Raw genomic sequence first — 18,536 nt, 5'->3', positions numbered from 1 at the left:
TTTTTTTTTTTTTTTTGGTCTATTTTATTTTTATCAAACACTAGTTGATTTTCAATGTGTCAGTTTCTGGTATACAGCAAGCTGACTCATATATATACATATATAGTTTATTACAAGATATTGAATATAATTCCAGGTGCTTTATAGTAGGACTTGGCTGTTTATACATTTTATGTATAGTAGTTTGTATCTGCTAATCCCAAACTCGTAATCTATCTCTCTCCACCCTCTTTCCCCTTTGATAACTGTAAGTTTGTTTTCTATGTCTGTGAATCTGTTTCTGTTTCATAAATAAGTTCATTTGGATAATTTTTTAGATTTCACATATAAGTGACATCATATGACATTATCTTTCTCGGTCTGAGTGACTTGACTTAATATGATAATCTCTAGGTCCATCCATGTTGCTGAAAATGGCATTATTTCATTCCTATTTGTGGCTGAGTTTTATATATATATATATATATATATATATATATATACTTATAAATAAAATATTATACACACACACACACACACACACACACACACACACACCACATCTTCTTTACCCAGTCATCTGTCTGCTGGGAGCCAGCACACGAGATCCCACCCATGACAAGGTCGTGAGGAGAAGACCTGGTAAGCAAGGCAGATCAGGACCTCAGGGATTTCGAAAAGCTGCCCCGGCACTCACCTTAAAGATGATCTCTGTCTTTCTGATGCTTGCTATGTTAGACTACTCCCTAATTTCTGTGACACAGGTAGAAGGCCTTCCCCGATCTCTCTCCAAACAGAATCAACTTAAACTTTAATCAATATGTCCCCCAGATGGTGGTATCCTATAAGATTATCCAGGATGAAAGGAGTGTTTCAATTTAGACCCCTTTGCTGGCATTCTAGCCTGCTTGGCAAATGCCTACTAATGCACATGACTGCTCACAACACCTTAATCATGAACAGCATAAAGAACCTGATCACATAAAGGCCCCAATAGGCACAGAGCCCTTCGGGGGTGAGGAAGCCCTATTAGAGAACATAAAATATTATTCTAAAGTGGTTACAGTTAAAGATTTAGAAAAATAAGTGTTCAGAATTGTTAATTTTAACCAGGAATGCTAAACAGGGGCTGCCTCACCAGAGCTGCAGAGTCTTTGTGTGGTAAACCTTTTAGATAAATTTAACTGATAACTTCAGCAAAAGGACTGACCTTTGTGTTCATTAAAGAATAGATAACAGAAAACAGCTTTGCATTCACACAGGTCATAAAATGTCAATAGGCCCCATGGCTAGAAGATAATGTACAAGACTCTCACAAAGAAGTATGCAGAAAACACCCTGGTTTCATGAAGGATAAGCTGATGTAATATTAAACTATCTTCCCCTTAAAAATGTACTAACTTAGAATATAAAAGCTACAGTAAAAAATAAAGATTTGCCAGACTCTGCTGCACCCCCCATCTGGTCTCTCTCTCTCTCCAACGCTGTTCATCCTGAGGGTACCCCTGGATCCTGCCGAGGCTGGAGGCATGAACATTTAGGTTGCTTCCATGTGTTGGCTATTATAAACAGTGCTATGAATATTGGGGTGCATTTATCATTTTGCACATATGTAGCTTTTCTTTTTTATTGGCATGTATCATTTTGAATTAGAATTTTCTGCAGATATATGTCCAGTAGTGGGATTGCTGGGTCATGAGGCAGCTCTATTTTTGTTTTTTTTAAGAAAACTCCAGACTGTGTCCACAGTGGCTGCACCAACTTACATACCCACCAACAGTGTCGAAAGTTTCCCTTTTCTCTTCATCCTCTAGAAAACTTATTATTTGTAGACTTTTTGATGATATCCATTCTGACTACTGTGAGGTGATATCTCATTGTAGTTTTGATTTACATTTCTCTAATAATTTGCAATGTTGAACATCATGTGTGACAAAGGTTAAATATAATCAATATCTTTAGTTCTTTTCTCAACTAGACTCCAGGATTGTTGCCTAGAGAATCCTGTGGACAGAGGAGCCTGGTTGGCTGCTGTCCATAGGGTCGCACAGAGTTGGACACGACTGAGCGACTTCATTTTCACTTTTCACTTTCATGCATTGGAGAAGGAAATGGGAACCCACTCCAGTGTTCTTGCCTGGAGAATCCCAGGGACAGAGGAGCCCGGTGGGCTGCCGTCTATGGGGTCGCACAGAGTCGGACAAGACTGAAGTGACTTAGCAGCAGCAGCAGACAAGAGGGAGTCATATAATGTTGCAATTTCTTTTTAGTTAATGCCGTTTGACGGATTTAAGACATTCTCTTTGTTTTTTAAAACATTTATTTTAATGTGTTTAGATGGTAATTTCTATTTACTCTGCTTTGTATTTGCGTGCTTCCTTTCTCTGAGAATCCTTTCCCCTTGTTGACACTGCTGTGTATCCTTGTTCTAATAAAACTCAGCCGTGAGTATAACTTGAGGTGGAGTTCATTCCTTCAAGTGGAGCACTGAGCGTGTGGGTAGCTGTGGGACTCCAAATGGGCAGATGCCGGTTTCAAGACTCAGTTCTCTGAATTCATGCTCCTGCTTCTACTATGGCTTATTCAGGTTGGCCATGAATTTAAAAACACATGACTCCTATTTTATCCAGAAGTTATAGGTATCTTTTTTTGTGGGTGGTAGTGATTTAGTCATTAAGTCGTGTCTGACTCTTGCAACCCCATGGACTGTAGCCCGCCAGGCTCCTCTGTCCATGGGATTCTCCAGGCAAGAGTACTGGAGTGGATTGCCATTTCCTTCTCCAGGGGGTCTCCCTGACCCAGGAATTGAACCCTGGTCTTCTGCATTGCAGGCAGATTCTTTACTGACTGAGCTGTGAGGGAAGCCCCCCCCCCCCTTTTTTTTGTGGGATAAGTATCCAAGGTTTGTATTTCATCACATTGTTGGATGTTCTAGCTTTGTAAAAAAGATTTCTGAAATGATTGCTTCTCAGTGTTATCTTATCTAATTCTTAATATTTCCAAACAGTCAAAATGAAAAAAAAGTCCAACTCTCAAATGGTCAAGGATTTACCCTCTTAACTCTGAATTGTAAGGAGCCGGGCTCAGAGCCTCCATTCCTTTCATCCATCCCTGGGTATTTGGACCCAGTTCCCATTACCAGCCTCAAAGAGACTCTGTTTTCAGGGATGGTTACTATAGCCCCAGAGAGGGGTTGGGAGTAGGGGGTATCTTCCTAGCTTTGCTGTTGGCTCATTCTCCTCTGTCTCCCTCCAGCCAAGAGAAATACCCTAGGCAAGAAGCTGGGAGCAACAGCACAGGAGTTTATTATCATCAGTGCTTAAGAGGGGCATGAGGCAGGCAGGTGGTGAAGGCGAGCCGGAAATGGCAAGAACAGCTGAGACAGTGGAGCAGGTGGCGGCTGAGCGGGAGGATCACCGGGGCAGACAGGGCCTCTCTTCCTGGCCTGGCTCTTCTCCCAGGATGCTTGGATACCCAGTCCAGGCGGAAGCTCCAGGCACGAGTCCTCTGGAGAGGCAGGGCTGGATCTCACTCACTCCTGGCAGTTTCTTCCAAGGGAAGGTCTCTTTTCTAAGGGAAAAGGAGGCAGTGAGACAGCCCACGGGGGAGAGACAGTGTAAATGCTCTCCTCCAGGGCAGCTCAGTTCTGGAGTCAATCGGATGTGACATCAGCCTCCTGCAAAGAGCCCCAGGTCCCACCATGGACCTGCGTGTTCTTGGCTCCCTAGGGTCTTCGGATTGGTTACCACTTAGTCAGGGATAGAAGCTCTCTGAGTTGGGCCACCACGGGGGTAGAAAGACAGGAATCACGCCCATTGAGACTCTCTGTAAGGACTCTTTTCTCCTCCCCAAACCACCCACTCTCCATTCCTGTTCCTGCCAGACAGCCTTGCTGCTCCCACCACGCAAGCTTTAGGGACTCACCTCCTTACGTCTGTATCTTCTCCAGCAGCACAGACACAGGGGCAGCAGAGACACCAGAAGCAGTAGAACCCAGACCCCTATCAGCATGGCATTGATGCTTATGAACAGGGCCTGGGGACAGAGGACCAAAGCCGTGAGTCCCCAGAGTGACTGTTGCCACATGGAGTCTGTGTCCCCCTTCCACACGGCACAGGGTCACTCTCCACCCCATTCGTCCCATTCCCCATGTCTGTAGCTTCCAGGGTTGGGAGGATGGGATGAAGAAGGAGCCCTGTGTTGGGGGGTCTGTGGGTGTAGCGTGGAGAGAGCAGCCAGGAGCCCCGTTGGTGTCCTCATCAGAACAGGGACAGGCTTGGGCTGTGATCCGTTTCCCTGACAACCCTGAGACCTGAACGGGCATTGAACCTCTTCACACCCCTTCCCGTATGTGCAATATTAGCTCTATCGGCTCATTTATTCTGATTTCGACGTCTGTATTTCCCACGGATCTGTAATGCCCACAAACCGCAGGGACTGCTTGTATTTTGTTCACCGCCATGTCTGTCTGTCGGGGCAGAACAGGTTACACCCTCTTTGATGGATGGCTTCCCTCCCATCCAGGGTCAGGCTCCCCCCACCCCGTCCCCTGCCAGCTGCCGTGTGTCCCCCGCCTGGCTACCTTCAGCATGTTCATGTAGGCGGTGCACTGCTGCAGCCTCCCGAGTTCTGGACCCGAGGGGCTGGGGGCCCCGGTGGGCCTCCAGGAGGAGGAGACATTACAGATGCCCTTATAGAAAATAAAGTGGTACTCATAGAATCTTCCAGCCCCGATGATGATGGCGGCAGTGGCCGTGGAGAAGGCTGCCAGGGCGAGCAGGGTCCTCAGCAGGGCCTGGTGAGGAGTGGATGCAGAGACCTTGGAGACTCAGTCTCTCTGGCACCCAGCCAGGGGTCAGAGGTGGGGCGGGGGGAAGCCCAGGGGAGGGGCGTGTGATGGAGCCAGACGGGTTGCTTGGGAAGGCCTCCAGCTTCTGGGCCTGGTGCTAACCCCTGCCCTTCCCCAACTCACCCAGTAGATGCCACCTCGTTTCTCATAAATGAAGGCGACAGCTCCAGCCAGCACAGCCTGGGGAGAGGTTGAAGCTGCTGGGTTTGTGCAGAACCCCCACTCCCCCATCCCCTGCCCCCTCCCCAGCTGCCTGCTTCCTTTTTCCTCCATGACTCCCGCAGCCATCTAGCTGGCCCTTCCCCACAACACTCCACACAGGCCCGAGGTCTGTGGTCTGTAAGATCACGGGGAGAGTATTGAGGCCTGAATTAAAACTCCTGAGGCTGTAGGACCCTCTACTTAGGGGACGTCGGACAAATGCTCATGGTCAAGCCAGGAGTGAGCCCTCATTCCCTTCTCCAAACTCTCTCTTTCGAGGCAGCACCAGGGGCTTTACGAAAGCTCCAGGGTGGTGGGGTGGAAGGTCCAGGTTGTTGGAGGGGCTCTCGGTATAGGATGAGGGTCAGCCACCTCCGGCTGGGCGTGGGCGCCCATTCCAACAGCGTTCAGTCTCCCACCCAGAGGGCCTTCCAGGACACGAAGCCTGGTCGATCTCGGAGGACAGATGGATCAGGATCCTGTCTGGCAATGCTGTAGCTCATCTCAGTGTGTTTTTGCCGTGGGCTGGGTGAGGATGGTTGCTTTTGACTCCTCTCTTCATACGTGTGCTTTCTTGTTCTGTGAGTGTGGGCAGGACACGGGGTGCCTTGGTCCTGCCATGACCTGCCCCCTCATCTCCTGCTGCAGGCGGCATACCCGCTTCTGCTGACATCACCACTGTGGCCCAGGGATCCCCCCTCCCCCGAGAGCCCAGTGTGCAGGACCCGCAGAGAACCATGCGAAGCTGCCAGGAGGTGCCCCTGGCTTGCACATCCTCCGGCACGTCCTGCCTCCCCCATCTCAAAGGAGTGCCGGTGTCTAGAGATGAGCCCGCCCCAAGATCCTCAGCTGATCTCCTGCTGAAGGTGGGAGAAGCAGTGGGAGAGGCCCTGGGCAGGGACCTGGGAGAGCTGACCAGTGACCGTGGCCCTCCCAGCCCTTGGCTCGGCTGGTTGCCCGTCTGTAGAAGCAGGGCGTTGGCCTGGAGGAGCCGGGGGTGTGTTCAGGTGCTAACAGTCCACATTTTGATGGGGTCGATGGTAACGGTCTCTCTCTCCTCGGGTCCATTCTGCCCACCGCCCTCCCGCCCCACTCACCACAGCCCCCGTCCAGATGGGAGCTCCTGAATTCCGCAGGGTGGTGGAGGAGAGGATATAGAGGAATCCCCCCAGGATCCCACTCAGCACCCCCAGCACGATCTGCACCACCTGAAAGATGAGAAACCTGAGCACGTGGATCCCAGGAGCAGCCCTCTGTGCCTGTCTCAGGGTAGCTTTGGGGAGACCTGCCACTCCAGGTATTAACAGAACCTCATGAAAGAGAGAGAAAAACGAGGTGGGAAAGGAAGGCAGAGGAGAGGAGGAGAAAGAAGGGGAGGGGAGGGAGAGGATGAGCTCAGGGCTCCCCCAGCTGGGACTTTAAATGGTCAGGGGCTCCTTTGCGCCCTTCAGCCCGTAGCCTACCCTACCTACAGCTCTCATTGAGAGGTAAGTGGGGGGATAAGCAGGAACTTGGTCTCTGGTTAGAAGATAAGGCTGGCTTAGCATCCTGTTAAGAGCGAGACTGGCAGGGAGCATGCACAGTGAGAGGAGAGGGGCTTCCCCTTCTAGGTCTGGGGAGCCTAGGTTCCAGTCTGCGCCCCTCAGCCTTACTCACCCAGGAGGTCAGCAGCAGCCGGTGGCGGCCCAGGGCCCTGGAGGTGGCACGGGGCCTGGGCAGGAGGAGGGGCTGCAGCAGGGAGCACCCACCTAGCAGGAGCTTGGCCAGACCTGACTCGTGGTGGAAGTGCACCTGGATGTAGGCAGGCTGGGGAGCCCTGGGGGCCTCCTCCCCGCGGTCCACCGTCTCCATGCCTCTGGACACCTGCCTGGCAGGGCGGAAGGGAGCGTCAGGGGTGAAGAGTGGGCAGGAGGAGGTTGGCACAGATTCCACAGGAGCTGGCGGAGACCCCCCACCCCCCCAGGTCACAGAGCAGCACCTAGGACCTGTCTTGAGGGGGCATCTTGTGAAGGATGCCCAAGTCTCCCGAGGCTGGGACCACTGCTCAGTCCATGGGGCCTCCCCTTCACCCCAGACCTTCCCTCCATCCTCCTCCCATCACCTTGGGGGCTGGACCAGGCTGTGTCCCAGAGTTCTCACTTCTCCCCTCTGCCCCCAGCAGGCTTGTGCCACCCCAGCCCCCCGCCCCTGGCTCCTCTCTCTGCCTCTTCCCCTCCGGAGCTCCCAGGCTGCTGAGCAGAACCGAGTCCTGACTGCCTGCTGAACTTCTCTGGAAGCAGCTGTTCCCTAGCTGAATCTGGGGACCCTCCAGCAACCCCTAAATATCTCTCTCCCCACCAATGGCTCCTCAGTTCTGTTCTAACTGTCCCCCCACCCCAGCCCCACCAACCCAGCTTGAAGGATGAAGCCGTGGTTGGAGACAGAGACCAAAGGTGGGAACGACTTGGCATCAATGCACCTGGCCCCCGACTCCTGCACCTTCCTGGAGGCTCATCCTCTGCAGGGGAGGTTTGTCCCTCCCTCTCACCCTGCCCAGCAAGTTCTGGAGGGCCTGTGGCGGCAGGGTGGGGCCTCCTCTGAGAAGGGTCTTGGGGGAAAGGGCCCCCCCAGGCTGTGGACCTGCCTCACCTGCACTCCTCAGGGACAGGCAGTGGAGAGTGGTGGGCAGGGCTGGGGAGACCCGAGCAGGCAGAAGCAGGAGGTACTTGGTGGAGTGCCAGCAGGGAAGGATGAGGCAACTTCCCAGCGCACGGCTGGAGCACAGGGCCCCTCCAAGGTTTTCCAGCTGCTGGGAAAGCTGGGCTCTGGCATCCAGCAGAGCGCAAGGGCCAGGTGGGTGGCCTGGGAGACTGAAGAGCTGCCCAGCCCTGGGAAACCCGAAGAGGCCATTCTGTCTCCCGTCCCCACCAGGGCGGGGGCTTTCTGATCAAGGATTCCCCCAGTGTGTGTGTTGTCTGAGTAGGTATGGATGTGCCAGGGTGTGTGTGTGTGTGTGTGTGTGTGTGTGTGTGTCTGTGTTCTCTGCCTTCTCTGGCCAGCCTGACTGTCTGCTCAAGACCAAATCCCCCCTAGAGGGGCCCTTTTGGCCCAGCCTCTTTCTGGGAAGTCAGGATGCTGAAGGTCAGGTCCTCATCACTCCACCCCTTCCTCTGCCCTCCCCCACCCCCTAGTGGGGCTCAGCTCTGGGCAGCTCCTCCCAGCTCTGCCTGCTCGGCCGCTGGCTCCCAGAGAACAGCAGGTGAGTAGGAGGCTTCACAGCCTAGGCGATCCCCCTCTTAGGAGACGCTCGCTGCCAGACCCCACCCCCACAACTCTCTCTAGGAGGCTCCAAGACCAGGCCCCAAAGCCCCCATCCTGTCCTGTCTCACAGGATGCCATTCTCCTAGGTTCCTGGTTCCCCTAGGACCTGCTTGGAAGGGAGGGATACATTAGCAAGAGGATGGGATCCTAGAAAAATGCCTGGGGAGGGCTGGGAGCCCGTGTCTGGCCACATCAACTGGGCGGCTGTCCCTCCCTAGTGCCTTTTGCCTCTGTTCCAGGGGTGAGGCGGCTGAGGCTAAGGAGGGTTCGCTGTGAGAGGTCTTTTGGTAGGAAAGGTGGAAGGTGGAGGGCCCAGGGTATAGCATGGGCCCTGGCCCTTTCTCTCCAGCTTGAGGGGGAACAGGGAGGAGCCGGGCAGAGAGGAGGGTCCAGGGCTGTAAGGAAGAGCTCCATAGCCTGGAGTCAGCGTGGGTGTGAAAGGGAACCTTCATGGGGCTGGCCTGGCTCAGAGGAAGAGCAGGAATCTAGGCTGATCTGGGGACTGGAGTTGGGAGGGGGGATGGAGGGGGATGTGGTGGTACCCAGAGGACTTGTGGGTGGAGGGGGGAGGTGGCGGTACCCAGAGGACTTGGGGGAGGTGGATGGGGAAAGAGGTGGTACCCAGAGGACTTGGGGGCTGTGGTGGGAAAAAGGTGGTACCCAGAGGACTTGGAGGCAGCAGGAGCTTAAGGCACGTTCTGGGCCTCAATATGATGCTGATTCTTGGAGCCCAAGGATGATCCAGCTACAATTCTGACTAGGCTTCCTGGCATGGGTCTGTGAACAGGTCTGAACCTCCTTGCACATCTGCACAATCGTCTGACACCCGACTTGTATCCTTCACAAGAGGCCAGGTAGGTGAAGCGTGAAGCTGCTCTGAGTAGCTCATACAATACAGATGGGAAGACTTTTAAGTTTATTGTCCTCACTGGTGTTATTAGAATAGTTATTAATAATGCTCTGATTTAAACAGTGATTATTAGGACGACCATGAGAATTGCTTGTAGGGGATTTCTTTTGGAACGAGGCATGTTGATTCCAAAATATGCAAGGAGAAGTAATCTAGCAAAAGTGACCATCAAAGAGAAAAGTAACATGGTGAGGGGGTCAATGAAATAGCTCAACTAAATATTAAACTCTGTATTCATAGTTAAAATTATGGTCATGGTGCATGACTCATTAGATCCACCAATGGGCTGGTTAGAGACTAAAACAGGCTTAGTTTCATATGGGAATGTCATTTTTGCTCCAGGGAATATTTTAAATCAGTGGGAGAAAGATGATGCATTCTGTAAACAGGATATATTTTCAGAAGTTTAGCATCTGAAAAAAACAAAACCAATTTGGATCCATTTTCCCCAGCTTACAAGGTAAGTTCCAGATAGATCAACATTTAAATGTGAAAACTGAAAACATAAAAGCACTTAGAAGAAAACAGGGAAGAATTATTATTTCATGATCTTGACATCTCAAAGTCCTTTTTAAGTATGATATAAAACCCAGAAATCATAAAAATTGACTGAAAACTTTCATTATATATAAAAATACAAGCTAAGTCAAAAATAAATTACAGATATTAAAGCCCTATCTGCAAGTCATGTCACAGGTGGTAATTTTTCAAACACACAAAGAACTCCTGTGAAGACCAAAACAAAACAAGAAAATAAGGCCGTCATAGGATATGAAAGGGAAGCTCACAAAAGAAGAGGAAAAAGGCTCTTAAACATGAAAAGAAAGTCAACCTCAATCATAATGGGAGAATTAACAATACTGGAATAGTCACAGAAGTGGATTGGAATAGTCACAGAAAGCATATTAGAAAATGGTAATATTTTTCTGCCTGGAAGGCAACTAGCTGGCTAGGAGAGAAAGATAGGACAGAGGATTTTAGCAGTATACACTTATTTATCTTTTGATTTTTTTTTAACCATATAAAAGTATTATGTGTAAATATATATACCATGTTGCTAAAATAATTCAGATTCCTTTCTTTGTTAATCCCAAGCCCCAGACAAACTGTATCCGACCATTTGGGGAAGAGACCCCAGAATACATATGGTGAAAACTCTACAGGTGATTCAGATTTGTATTCCAAATTAAGATCAGGGACTTTCCTGGTGGTTCAGTAGTTAAGACTCTGAATTTTCTAGCCTGGGGCATGGGTTCGATCCCTGGTCAAAGAACTGAGATCCCACGTCAAAGAACTGAGATCCCACATGCAGGGACTTGACAAGGAGACTATTTTCTTTCCCTGCATTCGTGCTGTGTATTCCTTTTCCCCTTCCTCCGCTCTCAGACCTCACTCCTGTACATCTCCCCAGCAGGAAGGATGGCCCAGAACATGCTGACTGTGAATGGAGTTGATGTGGGCTCTATGCTCTCCCAGCCCACCCACATTGACATCCACATCCACCAGGAATCCGCTTTGGCCCAACTGCTAAAAGCTGGGAGTTCCCTGGTGGAGCGCCTGTCTCACCGTCCTGCCAAGGCCAGGATAGGCTACGGACAGCTGGCACTAGGGGTAAGAGTGGGCTGGCTGGAGAGGTGGGTTAGCAAGGTGACACAGAGGTGGGTAACGCTCCTTCTCCAATATTATGCAAGAAAAGAAAGTGGGTGGAATCCCCATGAAAACTCACAATTTGTATCCCCGCCTGTTTGGAAGTTTCTACACAGAGATGGAGATGGAAAGAAGTAAGGGATCACTCCTCTGGTGCAATGTGAGTAGTCCCAGCCAGAGGTAGGGGTGGGCGGGTGGAAGGATCAGTGGAGGCTGTTGAACCCATGTGGACCGAGGGCCTACAGATGCCAGGTGATATGATAGGCGTGTTGGGGGGGAAGGCTTAAGCCAGAATCCCTCGGTGATCACCTCAAGGTACTCAGCATCCCTCAGAAAGATCAGGCAACTACACAAACGCCTAGAGGTAAAGGTAGATCAAGTGGCCACCTGATGCGAAGAGCCAACTCATCAGAAAAGACCCTGATGCTGGGAAAGATCAAAGGCAAAAGGAGAAGAGGGCAGCAGAAGATGAGATGGTTGTTTGGCATGACTGATTCAATGGACATGAGCAAGCTCCAGGAGTTGGTGATGGACAGGGAAGCCTGGCGTGCTGCAGTCCATGGGGCTGCAAAGAGTTGGACACGACTGAGCGACTGAACAACAACAGGAGACGTGCTTGGAAGACTGGACAGCCTCCTGCAGAGGGCATCCTGCAGGGGATGGCATCTGAGCCAGACCTTGAATGGAGAAGAAATGTGTTTAACAGATAGAGGTGGAGGATGGGAGGAGAATGGTTCTCAGGTTTCGAGAATGCCTAGAACAAGGGTAAAGAAACCAGAAAGCATAGGGCAGGTTCTGTCAGAGTAAAGAGAATGAGACTCCTGGCTGATTAGACTGGAAATACACACCAGTACTGCTGAGAGCCTTGAGTGACTAGCTGAGGAGTTCGTCCTGGATCAGCTTTGATGGTGGGAAGGATTGGATATGGAGGGATTCTGGGGCAGGCACCTGAGCTTCAGGCAGCCCCCCAGCCAGGTGGTGTCCAGGTAAGAATTATAGAGGGTCGGCACCTGTGAGGCAACAGCAAAAATGACGAGGAGAGAGAGGAGTCCAGGTCTTTGGTGGGTGGGGTCACTTGGGAGTGGGTGAACTTGGGGTACCAGGGAGGAGAGGAGTCTGAGAGGATGCTGAGGTTTGGAGTGAGGGTGGCCAGAACACTGGAGCCCTGGAAGTAAGCGAGGCAGACCCTGGGGGTGTGGGGGGTGGACTCTGGCATTTGGATGCGATGAATCTGAGAGGCTGGCAGGACACATAGGTGATGATGTCCATGTAGGTGGTGATGTCCAAGAAGCTGTGATAGCCAGATCCTCCAGGAAACAGACACTGAGTGGGGAGCTGGGTGTGCTAAAGGTTTACTGGGATGTAACATCATGCAGTGAAAAGGGCAGGAGTGGGCAGGGGGAGAGCGGAGATCTTGATGGAGGCCTGATGAGGTCTGTAGTAGCCCAGTAGGGAGCTTGGGAGCAAAGACTGCCCATCACAGGAGTCCCGTTCTAGGTGGAAATGGCCCTCGAACCACCACCTTGCTTAATCATTGCTGGGCAGCTATCCCTAAAGAATGTGCCTTCAGATTGAAAGATGAGCGGACCCCGAAGACACTGACCACTGCAGGCTATCAGCTAGTGAAGTGTGCAAGTCGCTCAGTCCTGTCTGACTCTTTGTGACCCCGTGGACTGGAGCCCACCAGGCTCCTCTGTCCATGGGATTCTCCAGGCCAGAATACTGGAGTGGGTGACCATTCCCTTCTCCAGGGGATTTTCCCGACCCAGGGATTAAACCTGGGTCTCCTGCATTGCCGGCAGATTCTTTACCGTCTAAGCTACCAGGGAAGCCCAGGCTGTCAGCCAACCACACTCCTTTCTGGAAGAAGGTCTTTGCGGCCCATCCTGGACAGGATGGTGGGCTTCCCATGGGAAAAAGAGGAGAAAAGAAGCAAGAAGCATCAAGTGGGATGACAAGCTGTGGTATTTAGGAAAACTAGGATTAATGAAGGATAAAATGCTGTCGAGTCGGAGGGGTGAGGGAGAAGCAGGATGCACTGCTTCCTGGATAGAACTTCCAGAATCCAAGCAGAGAAGTCAAGGCGGGACAAGAGAGGGGAGCCAGGCCCAGGCGCTGGGAGCCGGGGGGCTGTGCCCGGAGCGCGTGGGCTCATGGGAAGGGGCGTGGCTTTCCCCGTCTCTGCAGGTGACCCAGCTGTTGCTCGGGGCTATCAGCTGTGCCCTCGGCGGGCTTCTCTACTTGGGACCCTGGATTCAGCTGCGGGCCTCGGGCTGTGCCTTGTGGGCAGGGTCTGTGGTGAGTAAGAAAGGGGTGATGAGTCTGTGGCCATACCATCCTGAACGCGCCCGATCTCCTCTGACCTCGGATGCTAAGCAGGGTCGGGCCTGGCTAGTACTTGGATGGGAGGGAAGGGCTGTGAGCTCCTTGGGAGGCAAGTGGTCATGGACAAGGAGAAAGAAAGTTCCTCTGGATCTGGGTCGTGGATCAGGGGAAGAGACCACAGACCCAGCGACCAAATGCCTTATGTTATGAGGAGGCTGGTGGGATGAGACGGTTGGATGGCACCACGACTCAATAGGACATGAGTTTGGGTAAGCTCGGGAGATGATGAAGGACAGGGAAGTCTGGCGTGCTGCAGTCCATGGGGTCGCAAAGAGTCGGACACCACTCAGTTACTGAACAACAATGATGAGGCGGCTGCCTTGGGGGGTGGACAAAACACTTTCACCCTCCGTTTTCCTCTTAAAGGCATGGCTGGGAAGAGTCAGACAGTTGTGAGCGGAGTCCTGTCTGTCTGCTAGGTTCCTTTGCCTGGCTCTTGGATCCTGCTTCAAACTGGCTGTTCTGGGGCCTGTTGGGAGAAGTGTGATGGGAGACAGTCAACTGGAGGGCTTTTCTGGTGTCTTCTCTTCCTAGGCCATTGCAGCAGGAGTTGGGGCCATTGTCCACGAGAAGCGCGGGGGCAAACTCTCAGTGAGTCAGGCATCCTCTGCCCCACCTTGCCCTCTGTCCCCCTACTACGTCTCTGTTTTCCTGCTCTATTTTTCTGTCTTCTCTCCTTTGGTTTCAAATATCCTAAGATCTTTCCTGGAGGGGTAGGGAGGGCTTATCCCGGGCCAGGAAGCTGGGGAAGAGGAGGTTGGTTTGAGCCCGGGACCCCACGGCTCTGCCATGCATGGAGGGGGACCACCTCTTGAACCTCTCTCTTCTAGGGCTGCGTATCAGGTCTGCTCACTCTGGCTGGCATTGCCACGGCCGTGGCCGCTGTCGTCTTCTGTGTGAATAGCTTCATCTGGCAAGGTGATGGCTTCGACGACATCAGCTCCGTGTGTGATTCCTTAGTCCCTGTCACCCCCACCTCTTGGTACCAACGAAGAAGTTCCTATTCATCGTGGGAGGAGGAGAACTGCAGAAGATACATGCAAATGCTGATGGTGAGAAAGGAGAGTCAGTGTTCTAAGAACACATCACAGCTGTAAATTGGGGGACTGGGGCACCAGAGGGCAGAGATGGAGGCCCTCTGAGCATGGACCTCATCTGAGGTTGTTGGTTCAGGAGGGTTTAACTTAAATTGAAGACACCGTTCAGATCTCGAGGCATGATCATTCCCTGAATCAAAGGGGATGAGGAGCAAAGAGGAGACAGGATATCGTGAGCCACCCTTCTGTCTTTCCTGATGTGTGACTGCTGTCACTCATCCCCTGCCAGGGAACACACCGGCCCCAAAGGCAGTGACTTACCACTGCAGTTGGTTAGTATGTCTCACATTCTGTGGGCTGAGGAGGCTCACACGGGCAGTCCTCACTTGGGTTTCCTCAGGCAGTTGCAGTCATGGGTCAGTTGGGTGTGAAGTCATCCAGGAGCTTGATTGGCTGGACTGCCAAGATGGTGCACTCACATGTCAGGGGGCTCAGCGGGGTGGGGGGGGGGGGATCAGCCAGGGAGGCTACAATGGCTTCTCCTTGTGGCTTGGGCAACTGGGTTACAATATGCAGCGTCCCACTGTGAGCATTTTAAAACGTAGGCAATGGAAGCTGCCAGGCCCTAGAGTCACTTCCACTGTATTTCATTGATCAAAGCATTTCCAGCTTTGATTCCAGGGGGTTGGGTGATAGTTTCCACCTCTTCACAGGGTGTGGTAAGGTCACCCTGCAGACAAGCAAATGGGATGGAGACTGGCTGCCCCTGTGGTTGGAAAATGCAGTTTGCATCTGGGTGAGAAGGAGTTAGTTGAATAGACTCTGATACCTCCTCACAAGATGAGAGTAACAGAGGAATCACAGGAGCTGACTCCTGACTGTAACTTTTTTTTCCCCTTTATCTTCAGGATTTGTTCCTAGGAATCCGTGCTCTGCTCCTGGCTATCTGTATCCTGCAGGTCATTGTGTCCTTGGCTTCCCTGGGCGTGGGTCTTCGAAGCTTCTGTGGCCAGAGCTCCCAAGCCCTGGTGAGCTGTTAGGGAGAAAGATCCCCTGGAGGAGGAAATGGCAACCCACTCCAGTATTCTTGTCTGGAGATCCCAGAGACAGAGGAGCCTGGCGGGCTACGGTTCACGGGGTCGCAAAGAGTCAGACACGTCACGCAGCGAAAGGGCGAGCCTGGCCGGTGTGGCCCTAGGGAAAGACAGCGGGGCAGGAACGGCTGAGCAGTGGTCATGTTCCCCTCACTCAGCCCTTCCCTTTGCTGTCTGGGGAAGTGACCCCAGCACTTCGTCCTGGGTTAACATCTGCATCCCCCCACTTCTTTGCTCTCAGTTCTCCACTTTCTCTCTTTTCTGGCCTAGATCTTGTCTCGCTCTCCTTCTTCCATCACCTTTTCCTTCTCTCCTTCTTTCCTTTGCCTGATTTCCAAACGGAGCTGACTCTGTCCCATCCTTTTCCTCCCAAGAATTGATTTTCTTCCTCTGTGTGTGTGTGTGTTTTTTCCCAGCAGGATGAGGAAGGGTCAGAGAGAAATCTGCTGGGGGAGAATTCAGTGCCTCCCTCCCCCTCCAAGGAGAAGACCACGGCTGTCATTGTCCTGTGAGCAGCCAGAGACCCTTGCCTGGACCCTGCATGTCCCTCCTGAATAGCCCAGGGCCCCTCAGCACCCTGTCCCGCAGACTTGCTTCTGCTTTTCTTCTCCCCACCTTCACCCACTGTGGCCACTCCAGGGTCCTCCATCAGTGAACAGGTATTGCCACATTTCCCTCAGTGCTGATTAAACAGAAGCAACCCCAAAGAATGATTTTGTGCAGAAAAGATGTAGTCTTCTTTTGTTAATATACCTGGTGCATTGATACTCATGGAATTAAATGAGAATTACGCGTGAGATCCAGCCAGTCCATCCTAAAGGAAATCAGTCCTGAATACTCATTGGAAGGACTGATGCTAAAGCTGAAACTCCAATACTTTGGCCACCTGATGTGAAGAGCTGACTCTTGGAAAAGACCCCGATGCTGGGAAAGATTGAAGGCCAGAGGAGAAGGGGACGACAGAAGATGAGGTGGTTGGCTGGCATCACTGACTCGATGGACATGAGTTTGAGCAAGCTCTGGGATTTGGTGATGGGCAGGGAGGCCTGGTGTGCTGCAGTCCATGGGGTCGCAAAGTCTCGGACACGACTGAGTGACTGAACTGACTGACTGACGTATTATGTGGAAACCGGGTCTGAATAAGACTAAATTTTTGTTCTGCTCTATATCCCAAGTGCAAAGTCTCCTTTTGACCATTTCCTTCTGTTCAGTGTAAAGTGAAAATAGCTATCACAGACTTAGGATCTTGTTGCCTATTGTCTTTAAGCATCTATAATGGATCTGTGGACTTTACAGAGCCATGAGAGACAGGGACCGAGATCATTGCCTCCCTCCCTCCCTTTCTTCCTTCCCTTCCTCTTCCTCCCCCTCCGTCTTTTTACTTTCTTTCCTTCCTCCCTCCATCCCTTCCTTCTTTTCTTTTTCTCTGTCTCCTCCATCTCTTTCTCATTCTCTTCTTTTTTGCAGTAATTACTGTTGGTTCTCTTGCTACACACACACCACACACACACATACACCTGTTATTCACCTCTCATGGTAAATGATATGACTGATAAGCTTTTTATTTTTTAAATTTTCTGTGTACAATATAAATACATAGATATAAGCATTTCTGTTATGGAACCGGGTTCATTTGTCCAATGTGCAGCAAGCATCACCAACTGCCAAGATGCTGAGGTTTGCATCAGAGAAGGCGTTTACTCACGAGACAGCCAAGTGAGGAGATGGGAGAATGAATCTCAAATGTGCCTCCCGAAGGCGAGGGGCTTGAAGTCTTTGTGGGGTAGAGAAGCAGGGTGGTCTTAAGTGTGGAGAAAGGGGACTGCAAGTGGGGAAAGGTGAGGTAGCTGGTGCTCTGTACCAGCGTGTCTGATTTATGGGCTTCGTCATGAGATGCATGTCCAAAAATGGAGGCACTAGCATGACCAGAGGGTGGAGTTTTCTGATGTCAAAAGGTCATTCACTGGACCCTCCTGCAGGCTGAGTTTTAGGATTGGTGGTCCCAATCTATCTTAGCCAACTTGAACTGGACAGGGACTGAATCCAAGTCCTGGAAAACAACTTAAGCCATTTTTACTACAAGCTTCCCTTGTGGCTCAGACGGTAAAGAATCTGCCTGCAGTGCAGGAGACCTGGGTTCAATCCCTGGGTCAGGAAGATCCCCTGGAGAGGGAAATGGCCACCCACTCCAGTATTCTTGCCTGGAGAATTCCATGGACAGAGGAGCCTGGTGGGCTACAGCCCATGGGATCATAAAGAATTGGACATGACTGAGGAGCCAGCATTATTACTACAGTGACCCATTTGTTAGAGGCGTTATCTATAGGGGACCATTAAGGAGTCCAAAAACAATTAGGATGAGCTTGGTCAGTGAAGGCAGCTTCCAAGGGAAGGGGTTTTAACAAGCTGTTTCCTTACCTGCTGTAGGATGGTACCTACATCTGTAGGATGAGCCGCAGAATCTCTGTTGATCACTGATTTCTGTCAGCCTGAGCTGTCCTGGTGGCTCAGTGGTGAAAGAAGCCACCTGCCAAGGCAGGCAACATGGGTTTGATCCCTGGGTCGGGAAGATCCCCTGGAGAAGGGCTTAGCAACCCACCCCCGTATTCTTGCCTGGAGAATTCCATGGACAGAGGAGCCTGACAGACTAAAGTCCACGGGATTGGAAAGAGTCGGACACGGCTGAGCGAGCAACACTTCTGTCAGCCTTACAGGGCATGGTTTCATTTCCGAGGGGTGAAAAGGCACGCCGTGATCTGAGAATTAAGACGTCATAGGGATTCTCACATTTTTCTGATTCCAACATAGTGAGGGGGCTTGCATTTCCACTGTGACTTGATGACATCTCTGACAGGTAGGTTTTATTCTTACCTCTTAGCAGACTTATAGCAGAAGAACTGGCTGGGCACCCCCATGTCTACCCACTGCACAGTCCTACCCCCTGATGTGGTGCTGACAGGGGCAGAGCTGCTGGGATGAGTGAGGCGTGGCCTCACCGTGGGAGCTTCAGGACAGAACCTAAGATGCCCGTGAGAGGAGGCATCTTTCTTATTTGTCTTAAGATGCTGTTAAGGTGCTTCAGTTCAGTTCAGTCACTTAGTCATGTCCAACTCTTTGCGACCCCATGAATTGCA

General features: G+C 51.5%; 2 protein-coding genes across 6 annotated transcripts; one reads left to right on the top strand and one right to left on the bottom strand.

Annotated features, from left to right (window-relative positions):
- Nucleotides 1-3,261: 3,261 nt before the first annotated feature.
- On the bottom strand, nt 3,262-7,987 carry TMEM176A (transmembrane protein 176A). The gene is made up of 7 exons (XM_043464160.1): nt 7,658-7,987; nt 6,686-6,896; nt 6,127-6,237; nt 4,952-5,008; nt 4,562-4,774; nt 3,904-4,014; nt 3,262-3,549 (listed from the first exon to the last, which is right to left on the bottom strand). The coding sequence occupies exons 2-7, from the start codon at nt 6,878-6,880 to the stop codon at nt 3,508-3,510; spliced, it is 729 nt and encodes a 242-aa protein (XP_043320095.1). The 5' UTR covers nt 6,881-6,896; nt 7,658-7,987; the 3' UTR covers nt 3,262-3,507.
- Nucleotides 7,988-8,199: 212 nt separating this feature from the next.
- TMEM176B (transmembrane protein 176B) lies at nt 8,200-16,570 on the top strand. 5 transcript variants are annotated; one of them, XM_043464156.1, is made up of 8 exons: nt 8,200-8,267; nt 9,117-9,183; nt 10,654-10,850; nt 13,074-13,184; nt 13,806-13,862; nt 14,102-14,323; nt 15,217-15,336; nt 15,819-16,570. In XM_043464156.1, the coding sequence occupies exons 3-8, from the start codon at nt 10,659-10,661 to the stop codon at nt 15,912-15,914; spliced, it is 798 nt and encodes a 265-aa protein (XP_043320091.1). In that variant the 5' UTR covers nt 8,200-8,267; nt 9,117-9,183; nt 10,654-10,658; the 3' UTR covers nt 15,915-16,570. The 5 variants fall into 5 exon arrangements, with proteins under 5 accessions (XP_043320091.1, XP_043320094.1, XP_043320090.1 ...); XM_043464159.1 differs by having other exon boundaries at nt 10,651-10,850; nt 15,822-16,570; XM_043464155.1 differs by having other exon boundaries at nt 10,651-10,850.
- Nucleotides 16,571-18,536: the final 1,966 nt, after the last annotated feature.

The sequence above is a fragment of the Cervus canadensis genome, chromosome 3 (genome assembly GCF_019320065.1).
Source record: "Cervus canadensis isolate Bull #8, Minnesota chromosome 3, ASM1932006v1, whole genome shotgun sequence".
In the NCBI taxonomy this organism is placed as follows: domain Eukaryota; kingdom Metazoa; phylum Chordata; class Mammalia; order Artiodactyla; family Cervidae; genus Cervus; species Cervus canadensis.
This window is presented reverse-complemented; position numbering and strand designations above follow the sequence as displayed.

Bases quoted from the DNA above. Each gene is read 5' to 3' on its own strand.
- TMEM176A (XM_043464160.1), bottom strand. From the start codon at position 6,880: ATGGAGACGGTGGACCGCGGGGAGGAGGCCCCCAGGGCTCCCCAGCCT. The intron at 6,238-6,685 runs GTGAGTAAGGCT...CTCATCTTTCAG, and splicing joins GGCTGCTGCTGACCTCCTGG to GTGGTGCAGATCGTGCTGGG. The intron at 5,009-6,126 runs GTGAGTGGGGCG...ACCTCTCCCCAG, and splicing joins CCATCTGGACGGGGGCTGTG to GCTGTGCTGGCTGGAGCTGT.
- TMEM176B (XM_043464156.1), top strand. From the start codon at position 10,659: ATGGCCCAGAACATGCTGACTGTGAATGGAGTTGATGTGGGCTCTATG. The intron at 10,851-13,073 runs GTAAGAGTGGGC...CCGTCTCTGCAG, and splicing joins ACGGACAGCTGGCACTAGGG to GTGACCCAGCTGTTGCTCGG. The intron at 14,324-15,216 runs GTGAGAAAGGAG...CTTTATCTTCAG, and splicing joins GATACATGCAAATGCTGATG to GATTTGTTCCTAGGAATCCG.